Raw genomic sequence first — 11,544 nt, forward strand, 5'->3', positions numbered from 1 at the left:
TTGTCCTGTTTTCTCTACTCAGAATTCTCTTTCCCACCTGGTGAGCCCTCTCTACTCTCCCTTCAAATGTAATGCAAATATTGCTTCTATAAAGTATTCTTCAATTCCCCCCAAGTCAGTATTAATTACAAACTCTTTCTGAGCACACATATTTACTACAGCCTTTGCCACATTGTTCTATTAATTATTTGTGCATTGTCTTCCCTCATTTCACAGTGCGATCTCCTTATTCATCTTTGTATCCTTAACTGCAGAACACCACTCCTGTGTTTGAGGAACCATTCTAAACCTGTACAATACTGGTTTGCACACTGGGGTCCTGAGGCCAGCGACATCACCTCATTCACCTGATATCACCTGGGAACTTACAAGAAATGCAAATTTTCAGGTTCCACCCGAACCTCCTTGAATCAGTAATTCTGGTGCAGGGTAGGGGGCGTGAGTAGGGAAGGGATAGCAATGTGGGGTTTTACAAGCCCTCCAGGTAATTCCAATGCATGCCAAAATTTAGGCTTTATCTCTAACAAATCCCGAGGTGGGGAAATGTAGCTGATGAGAGGACGCTAAGTCCTTTCCCCTGACCTTAAACTTGTCCTTGGATCCTCTCTCTCCCACCCACCCACTACCAACACACATCTCCCTTTAAAACTCTAACCGATGGCAATTTCCATTAGTTTAGCTGATACAAGCTATGATTTTCAGAAACTTCTCTAAATTCAAAGAACAAAGGCTTAAACATGAAAAAAGAATAGGAAACAACATTTACAAAGCAACTGATTACCCTGTAGTTAACTTTAACCAAAGGCAGATACTATCCTACTCCACATCCTGCCTGAAAACACGACCAGTTCTGATATTCTAGAATACCATTATGACCTGAAATACGGCAGACTGAGATACCCCAACACGACTTTATAGAGCAAACCCAACTGGGCAACATGGAAATAGCCCTAAGGGTACAGAAGTCAGGGGGCCAGACTGACCAGCTCCTATACCTTAAGCAGATTATCAAAGTTTTGCTCCCATAAAATGGAAGATAATACCATTGAACACATGGTCATCTAAGAACGAAATAAGATCATCTCTGGGTAGGTGCTTTATAATCTATAAAGCATTAAAGCACCATATATATGTCTGTATATGATATTGGAAACTATATTTATAATTATACTAAAGTAAGGCTGGCTTACTTAACACTTATATCACAAATGTTAATCATGTTCCCAAAGATTAATTTTAGATTTCAATTCCAGATAAATTTTCACTTCCATAACATGTGTTGTTTTCCTTACTTTACGTTTTTTAAAGATTTATTTATTTATTTATTTATTTTGAGCAGGGGCTTTGCCTGCCTTGTTCTTTCTTTTTTTTTTTTTTAAGATTTATTTATTTATTTATTAGAGAGAGAGACCATGAGAGGGGGGAGGGTCAGAGGGAGAAGCAGACTCCCCGCCGAGCAGGGAGCCCGATGCGGGACTCGATCCTGGGACTCCAGGATCATGACCTGAGCCGAAGGCAGTCGCTTAACCAACTGAGCCACCCAGGTGCCCCTAAAGATTTATTTATTTGAGAGAGAGAGAGAGAGTGAGCAGAGGGAAGAGCAGAGGGAGCATGAGAGAAAGAATCTCAAGCAGACTTCCCGCTAAGCACAGAGCCTGATGAGGGGCTCGATCTCATGACCCTGAGATTATGACATGACCTGAAACCAAGAGTCGGACATTCAACCAACTGAGCCACCCAGGCACCTCATATTTTCCTTGCTTTAAAATGATACCTCTTTATTGGAGAAATTTGGGAAAATATGGAAAAACAAAAAAGAAAAAAAGAAACACCACTTGTGATACCCTAACCAGAAATAGTTAAGATTTTCCATTTTTATATAAATTTTTGGTATAAAATTATAATCATACAGTACATAGTATATTGTAATCTGTTATGATTTGGAAATATTCTCCCACAAAACTATTTCTACTAGCTGTAAGTCATCCATCCGTATGAAGACACCAGAATTTATTTCACTAGTATTCTTTGTAGACATTTGGGTTGTTTCTAGGGCTTCGCAAGTGTAAGTGTACTTTTTGTATATTTATCCTACTATCATCTCTATTTCCTGAGAATACATTCTCTGAAACAGAATTGCGAGGTCTGTGCTTATGAACACTTTTTTTTAAGTTTTTTTTTTAAGATTTTATTTATTTATTTGACAGAGAGACACGGTTAGAGAGGGAACACAAGCAGGGGGAGTGAGAGAGGGAGAAGCAGGCTCCCCGCTGAGCAGAGAGCCCGATGCGGGGCTCGATCCCAGGACCCCGGGACCATGACCTGAGCCAAAGGCAGAGGCTCAACAACTGATCCACCCAGGTGCCCCTGTGCTTATGAACAATTTTAAGACTTTTGAATCTTAGTGCTAACTTGCTTGACCAAAAAGTGGCACATTTTCACACTCCCATCAACAGCAAATGTTAGTGCTTGATTTTCCCCATCCTTCACAATATAAGGTGATTATTTCTTCAAGCTTCACCAATTTTGCAGGGGTGCAGGGTTATCACATTGTTTCCACTTACATTCATTTAATTACTACAGAAGTTGATATAACTAAATCATGAAATTCATTTTGGAGTTAACACGCCTCCGAAGAAGACTTTCAAAAGCTTAAAATGGGAAATCGTGTGGGACATTGAAATTTTCGTTATCAGAGAGAAACAGGGAAATAATGCATATTATCACTAATTTCAAAAAATAACTTAAAATCTTAAAACTACAGATTGTAAATAATTAAATTTATATTACCGATACGCACATGCAAATGAAAATAGATCATACAGATGCAGACAGATAGGCAGAGATCTGTATCAGTCAAATGCAAACTGCTACAAGAGGGATCCAGGGTGGAGGTTGCCTTTCATTACCTTCATGCAAGTCCAAATCCATCCTTAGGATCACGTGCTCTCTTAGAGTCCTCTTTTAGATCATTTTATGGAGGTTACACCTCTAACAGGTATCTTTCGTTTCAACTCATAAATACCCCTCACATAGGCTTATATCAAAGGAGGAACACTGCTGAGAAAAGAACTGAATAGTGAACAGTAATGGTAACATTATTGCTTTCAAACTGTTGTCGTTACAGTGATTTCCTTCATTTGCATTATTACAATTTGTCCGTTCTTTTCCAGGTGGATTGTATTTTACATGCAGCTAAAATAATGAATGTCCATAATTTTCACTGCATTTCTTGGAATGTGAGTGCCTTCCATTTCTTTTGCTCTCTTCAAGACCTGCCAGAGTTTCCGATTCACGCTGCTAACAGGTACTTGGCACCATTTAGAGTTCTCCCTTTGTAATCCACTGCCCTAATTGTTAATAAGAACTTTGTGTCTTCACAAGTGTGGTTCAACTTAATCCTAAGAAGTAAGTTCCTCATTTTCCCTACAATGAAGACAGTCCACCATTATCATTTTAATGAGTGTTTACCAATCCCTTTATTGTCATTCTTGGTTTCCAAGTACAAAAAAGCAGAGATTGGACCATGTTTCCAATGTTCTCTACTTGTAAGTTTCTTAATAAGGTCAAAAAAGTATGAAAAATAAGTCTCCTTCCCAGATTAGCTACTGGATATGGCCTAGCATTGGACTGGGAGTTCCACTGGGAGGAGTAATTCAGGAAGGAAGCTCCGTAAGGTTAAGGTTGAGAAAGAAAATCTGGGAAGTAAAAAAGAAAAGAAGTTTATCAAGACCTATATGTGCTAGGTAATGTGCCTGTGGTTTTATGGAAATCGACTGGTAATTCAATGTTAGCTCTGTAGAGACCATACATAACATGAGTTACACAATACATATATACACACAATATATACCTAAGGGTTGTTTCTCCATAGGATGAACAAGTTTTTTTTTTTTTCCAAGTTTCAGATATTTATTATTCAGTGTAAACCCCAACACAATACACCAATATGATTTCGTGCATATAGAGGGGAAATATTTCCTGGATAAGTGGAAAATTGTGTGGATCGCTTCTGGAAGACCTTCATTCTAAGCAGCTTTATAGTGAAACATTTCATTTAGAAGTCTGGACCTTCTTTCTTCAGTTTGCTGTAATCTACATTCACTGAGTAGAACTTGTATTGATCATTGGGACCCAGTTTGTTCCAGGGTTCTGGGTTATTCTTCCTATCCCAACTGCCATCTGGATTGAACAATGCCAAGCGCAAGACATACAGCACTACTCCGGTACCTCCTGCCCCAATAAATACGAAGAGAGGGATCAAGCTCAGATGCTTCTTGGCCTGACCCATGATCTGGCGTAACATGGTTGCTGCAGAGGCCTCCTGTCCAGAAGAAAAAAACCAAATGTGCAAGGCCCGGCACTAAATAATCCCTACACCGAGGATGAACGGACATCCCAGGATGAACAAGTTTTTTTAATTTTCCTTTCATTCACGTGTAGTCTCTAATTTTTATACTGTAAACTTCTAAGAACATATTTTTAAATATTTCTTTTTAACTACATCTTAGAAAGACATGTCTGGGTAGTACACGGCCCCACGTTATCAACATCGCCTGAGCTACAGAGGGACTCTTTCCCTCGCAGATACACAATCCACGTGCAGAGTTTCTAGCTCTTCTGCTTTCCTCTCCTCCACTCCATGGCCTGACATCACAGAGACTTCTTACCTCTCCCCCTCACTTAACTGCCCCCCACTTCGGTGTTCTCCATGTGGCAAACTGGCCAACACTAATCACCCAGAGCTATCACCGCTATCCCTCTCTGAAAGGGGAGTTCTTTCTCTTGACTTAGTTTACTACTCACACTGGCTACCACTTCCTCTTCCCACCCAACTACATGCCTTTCTTTCTTCCCAACCTTCAAACAGTTTTGTGTTCTCCTTCCTGTCTTGTCTTCCACTCTTCCTTCCTGATGTATTTGAAAGTCAAGGGGACCTGGGAACTGCCCTGTTATATAACACTTTTCCTTCCAACTAAACTCCAGGAATGATGTGAGCAAAATGGGGAACCTTCAAGAGTTTGCTCATTCTCTTACTTCACCCCTTCTCTTTCATCAAAATTTAACTCTTACCTTTGGCCCCACTCTTCCCAGCCAAAAGGCAGGGGATTTGAATCTTAAATCCAGATTTAAGAGCCAATTAAAATCATCCCTAGGAGCCAAGAAACTTCAACTCTGAAGATCACTGTGTGAATTGAAATAATTTACTCAATAAAGGAGGTTTTTAAAGGTTTTAGGAAAGTGTCGTATTGTATCTCTAATTTGCAGTGAACCTGAAGGTCAGTATTTCAGCAAGGACACAGGAAAGGAAACTAGGTTGGAAGAGTTCTGCTCTATAAGTATTATAACTCATATTAGTTGTAATACTAACACTATGGTAAATTTATACTAATAGTAAGACCTACTCCCCCAAGTAGATTTGAAGTACAAAAATATCAGAAATCCTGATTCTTCTAATACAAGCTTGGGAACCAAACTTCTCCAAAGCTACCTGACAGTATTTTAAGCACTTTTAAAAATTAATTAAAATTTTCTGAGATGAGTCTTTTCAGGCCCTTGGAGTTCCTAACTGGGCAGATCTGTAAACCAATACATGCACAAATGAAGTACAGTTTAGGACACAGCTTGTCAAATCACATCAACTAATAGGTGGGTCTGTTAGCTCATGAATTCACATGAGAACGTTATTGCTCAACCACATACCCTTGAATCTTCCTTAAAACAGGTTTGGCTTTAAATGGATTGTATCTTGTATAAGTGGTATATCAACTCCCAACATTTACTTGGAGTTACTAAAATGCCCTTATGATTAAGTAATTCTGATTGACATCTACCTACTGGAGAAAGCTTCTGAAGGGTAATTGACAACATACCTTAGCTGTTCCACTCTATGGAAGGAAGGGCTTTTTATTCCAGTTGTACGCTGGTTTAATTCCATCTTTCAGGAAGTAAGAACCTTCTAGAAGATAACCAATTCTTTGTGTACTAAACTTGCCGCCTTTGGTGAAAAGTCTTGGCTGCATACAGGTCAGTTCGTATTCTGGAGAAGGACCTAGGAATGTGCTCTGCCCCAAAAGCAGTGTTAAATTTAGTGGTCTTACTTCCTGAATTCAGAGGGTGTCAGGATTCTTAGGCTGTTTTTGCCCACGAATATGGGTGCTCACAATAAAATAGCAAAATAATGACGCCTATAGCATTTCACTGGCTAGTCAGAATTACAGAATTTTAGAAATGGAAAGAATTTCAGATATTGTCTAGACTGATTCTCTCATTGGCAGATGAGAAACCAACATTCAAAGACTCGGACTGACTCAGGTTCACACAATAAATTAGGGAAATTGATCCTTAGTTCTGTATTAAGAAACTGAAAGGTAGATCATATTTAAAAATGGCCTCCCCCAAAGGAGCCCTGTTAAAGACATGTGTTTTGTAATTAGTTTGGTGAAAATCAGGAAATTGCTATTAAAAAAAAAAAAAAACTAGAGTGGACTTCCCTGCAAAGGACTTTTACTCCCCCCTTCTTTTTTTTTCTGATTCTTGTTCTATGACATCTAATTAATTTTTAAACTTTTCATTATGAAAAATTTTATTTTTTTATTTTTTTTATTTTATTATGTTATGTTAATCACCATACATTACATCATTAGTTTTTGATGTAGTGTTCCACGATTCATTGTTTGCGTATAACACCCAGTGCTCCATTCAATACATGCCCTCTTTAATACCCATCAGGCTAACCCATCCCCCCAACCCCCTCTAGAACCCTCAGTTTGTTTCTCGGAGTCCATAGTCTCTCATGGTTCGTCTCCCCCTCCGATTTCCCCCCCTTCATTTTTCCCTTCCTACTATCTTCTTTTTTTTAACATATAATGTATTATTTGTTTCAGAGGTACAGGTCTGTGATTCAATAGTCTTACACAATTTTTTTTTAAGATTTTATTTATTTATTTGACAGAGAGAGACACAGCGAGAGAGGGAACACAAGCAGGGGGAGCGGGAGAGGGAGAAGCAGGCTCCCCACAGAGCACGGAGCCCAATGTGGGACTCGATCCCAGGACCCTGGGATCATGACCTGAGCCGAAGGCAGTCGCTCAACCGACTGAGCCACCCAGGTGCCCAGTCTTACACAATTTTAAATGTATACAAAAACAAGAAAAAATAATAAAATGAACCCCTTGTACACATCAAGGGTTCTCACTCATCATTGATCCATGACCCACCTTTCACTTCATTATTTCTAAAGTGGACATCAGGCAGTATGTCATTTCATCCGTAAACACTAAAGAGTGTACTTACAAAAGATAAGAACTCTTTTTTTAAGATTTTATTTATTTATTCGAGAGAAAGAGCACGAGCAGGAGGAGGGGCAGAGGAAGAGGGGAAAGCAGACCCGATCTGAGGATCCTGGGATCATGACCTGAGCGAAAGGCAGCCGCTTAACCGACTGAGCCACCCAGGCGCCCCAAGGACTCTTTTTTTAAAAGCATAAGCACAATACTATTATCACTCATAAAAACCTAGCAATAATCCCTTAATATAAATAGATTAGTAAACTTTATATAAGTTATCCTTTGCCTTAGAACTGTTCCATGCCATGCTCCTATAATTTGCTAAATGCCGTTTCATTTATTTTTATCCATTGAATAAAATAGGAACTGAGCATTCAAATAAACATCCACAGATGTTTTGTTTACAGAGAGGGGGAGAAGGAAGCCCAGATTCTGACTCTTTGAGAGGTAGTAGAGAATCAAACACAGAGAAGAAATTCTGGAATCAGATAGAATTGGGTCTATAGCTCAGTCTCACTTCTTATTAAATGTGCAAATTTCTTCATCTCTCAAAGGCTCGGTTTGGTGATCTGTAAAATGGGGATAAGGAAGCCCATCTAAAAGAGTAGGGCTGCTGAACAAGATGAGGTGCATAAAGTTACAGAGTCTGTGGCAAGTCAGCACTCAAAAAAACAGCTATCTTTCTCTCAGATTTGTTCAGTTATGTGTAACTACAGAGTTGCTAACGTCCATTTGACTAAACAGATTTATTAGCTTTAATTAGCTAATGGGATGTGTAAACATGTTAAGTCTCCTTCTTCTCTTTCCGAGTTGTACAAACAATGCTTTAATCCGTGCACCTTTCAAATCTGTGCTCCCCGGAGGTTCCTGAGTCGAGCCCATCTCTGCGGGCCCGTTGCTAACACACGATGCACCATGCAAGAGGGCTGCATCTCGGGGTTTCATGCCACACTGGTGGACTGATTGAGGCACAAGCCCCGATTCCACCCCAGAGCTGTTCAAGGGTCTGCTGCTTGTCTTCGGCCTTCTAGGTGTTTGGATCCCTGTCTTCTGCCTCCCCGAGCCGGGATGTCTCCTCCCCATTGTCCATCTTCTGCATCAGGCAGCTGCCCTTCCACCTGCCCCAGCGGCTTCCTCGTCTCTCCCTTGCTCTGCCACTCCCACTTCCCTCTCCTTCCCTACTGCCTCCATTCCCTGACACCGCCTCCTTCCAGCCCATTCACCTGCAGCCTCCGTTCCCATCCCTCCCCTGGAACAGAAGTCTCCCAACCCGGCTTCCGCTGTGAGTCCAAATTCAAAATCCCTAGATATCATCCGGTCGTCCCCTCTCCACTCCTCTGCCTCCCTCATGGCCATTCCACCCTCTCCCGGTCTTCCTCCCCTCTGCCGGCCTCCTGCCACTCTCCTTGGCCATATCCCACTCTGCCAAGGGATTAAATGGTAAAGATTCTGGAAGGTTCAGCTGACGGCCCTTTCTTTTCTTCTCCTTGGCTCTTTCCCTAAGCAAGCTCACCCCTACCAGTGGGTTGTTGACCAGCTGAATCACTAATAGGTCCGTAACTCCCAAAATTACATCTGCAGCCCACACCCTTCTGTAGGTTCTAGACCCAGACATCCAGCTGCCTGTTACCCCCCATTACCTTAATGTCTCCAGCATCTGCCCCTCAATTGTCAAATTGTCCTCCCTGTTGCAATGAATATGACAAAAAAAAAAAAAAAAAAACTCCAAAAAGCTGCTGAAGTGGGAAAGTGAGGATCAATTTTGATCCTTCTCTCCCTTTCCATTCATACTGAATCCTTCACGGAGCCCCATCACCATTACTGCCCTTCAGGTGTGTCCCGTCCTCTTTCCGGGTATTCCCTGGACTAACCACTCTCCCCACACACCCCTGCTAGCTCTCCCCACTCCAATTCATGCTCCACATTGGAAACCACAACTTGATCTTATAACTCAGACATCCTCCTTAAGCCCTCCCACGTCTTCCTGTTGCTCTGAGCGTAAAGACCCAAATCTTCAGAATGACGTGCAGGATTGGCCCCAATATCCACCGGCAGCTTCATTCTGCACCACCTGCGCCCCAGTCTGGGCTCCCCCCATCTGAGCTTCCCTCAGCCTCTTCCCTGCACAAAGTTCCCTTATCCTCAGAATATCCTCTTGCCTCTGCTGTGCACCCTCCAACGGTCTTTCCTAACCACAACCTACCTTCAGCTCATGAGCAAATACTTCCAATCAAACCACAGCTTGAAGATCATTTCCTCAGGGAAGCCTTAGATGATATGATCTCCCAGAGGAGAGCAAGTGCTCATTCTAAAATATAATTGCTATTAACTTGACACCAAAATGTTTTATCTCCTTGCTGCTTTTAAACATATCAAATGTACAAAAATATGATAGATATCTTCATGTTATGTTTTTGTTAGATAAGCATTTATTACCCAGATACACGGGAGATACATATGTGTTATATACATATGCATGAACATGAATATAAGACTTGAGTTGGCTTTTCCACTAATGGTTTGAAAATTATAATAGGCAAGAATGACAATTATATACCATTTGATGATTTGCCTTTATTACAAATAGTAGAAATAAATTAGATATTCCTCAAATACGAAGGTGTTTTCTAAAAAACAGTTGATTCAAGCACCCCAGTTGACACAGAAATTCTAGACCTGCCTCCCACAACCAGTTAGAGTGGTCCACAAGTAAATGAAACAAGACTGAAGCTCTTTTCCCTGAATCCAGTCATCTAGCATTATATAAACCCAGACAAAGAATCCCATTGGCTTGGCAGTTTCTCTGTGACATGGAACTTTCCCCCAAAATGGAACCTACATGGCATTCCATTTCCATGACACACCAGGATGCCAGGCCTGATTCCATTATGATTTTTTTTCATGCACAGAATTAGAATAACCAAATATCATCCCTGGAAGAGACTTCAAAGAGTCTTCGATTCAACCTTATTCAGCCAGGTTTCCGTACTGCCCTAGTGATTAAAGCCAGGGAGCAAGAGGCCCATCATCAGGCCTGAGGGCTCCTTAACCTCTGCTTCATCTCTGTCTTCACTAGAAAACTCTTACTTTTATAAATTATGGTTCCTAGAAGATTCTGCAGGAGAATACATGTTACCTGCTAAAAGGGGTTTGAGCATGGGGGCAAGGGATGCCTGGGGACGGGCATTAAGGAGGACAGGTGACGGAATGAGCACTGGGTGTTCTATGCAACTGATGAATCACTGACCTCTACCTCTGAAACTAATAATACATTATAGGTTAATTAATTTAATTTAATTTAAATTTAATTTAATTTAAAAAATAAAAAATAATAAAGCGGCTTGAAATACCATGAAGCCAGATCAGCTACTTCATGATCAAAATGAGGAGACTGAGGCCCACAAACAGAAAGTCCCAAAGCTCATTAATTGTGAAGCTAGGGGTACACCTCATCCACGGGGCCACATTCCTGAGAACCTACGCAGAAGGGTCCCGTTTGCGCCTGAAGAACAGAGCCAGCAGGGCTGTTTGCCAGAAGCACAAAGTGGGTGAGTTGTTCATCACGAAGGACAACAAGTAGGTTGAAATACAGGGCGTGTTGCACATTGTGAAATAAAAGCCAGATATAAACAATTCTGGAGATGATATACAAATCTTATTTTACTGGTTGCCATTTTCAAGATTACAAAACCCCAAACTAATTTTCTCTTCAACCTCTGTTTATACAAAGATGTACATATCTCAAGTATGTAGCCTAATCTCAATAACAATAATAAATATTGTGACAAGCAACTTAACAGCTCAACAAAATGTCTTTAGTCCTTAGTGTTAGCAAGGTCTCCCGGATCCAAGAAAGGCAGAGGAATAGAAAACCCAGAGAGAGAAGGCGCTATCACTGGTTAGTTCAATGGCCAGAGCAGAGAGCCAGTAGGGACAGCGCCTGTCTGGATCTGCCATTACCTCTCTGTTCCATAGCTAACTGTTCCCTAGTCCTTGGCCAACAGACATGCTGCTGGATCACAGACTACCAAGTACTGCCTACCCATCCTTCAAGGCCAGTTCAAACACCACCCCATGCACACCATCCTCTATAGGGTCCCTCCATCTGACTTCTCCTAGGTTTTAGTAACCACCGTATTCAGTTAACATTGATCTTAGGATGCTTTGCCATGTTATTTAATTTATGAGCACATGTGGTCTTCCCAATTAAATTATAACCCTCTCTGCTCCAAAGATGCCTTATGCTTACTTGTCT

The 11,544-nt window shown here is 41.1% G+C and overlaps 1 protein-coding gene across 1 annotated transcript; it reads right to left on the reverse strand.

The window, feature by feature from the left end:
• Window positions 1-3,898: 3,898 nt before the first annotated feature.
• Window positions 3,899-4,306, reverse strand: LOC118021900 (cytochrome c oxidase subunit NDUFA4-like). The gene has a single exon (XM_035022396.1). The coding sequence runs from the start codon at window positions 4,304-4,306 to the stop codon at window positions 4,058-4,060; it is 249 nt and encodes an 82-aa protein (XP_034878287.1). The 3' UTR covers window positions 3,899-4,057.
• Between the last annotated feature and the right edge of the window lie 7,238 nt (window positions 4,307-11,544).

This window comes from Mirounga leonina, unplaced genomic scaffold (genome assembly GCF_011800145.1).
Source record: "Mirounga leonina isolate KUSES-001 unplaced genomic scaffold, KU_Mleo_1.0 Mir_175, whole genome shotgun sequence".
Taxonomy (NCBI): domain Eukaryota; kingdom Metazoa; phylum Chordata; class Mammalia; order Carnivora; family Phocidae; genus Mirounga; species Mirounga leonina.

Bases quoted from the DNA above. Each gene is read 5' to 3' on its own strand.
- LOC118021900 (XM_035022396.1), bottom strand. From the start codon at position 4,306: ATGTTACGCCAGATCATGGGTCAGGCCAAGAAGCATCTGAGCTTGATC.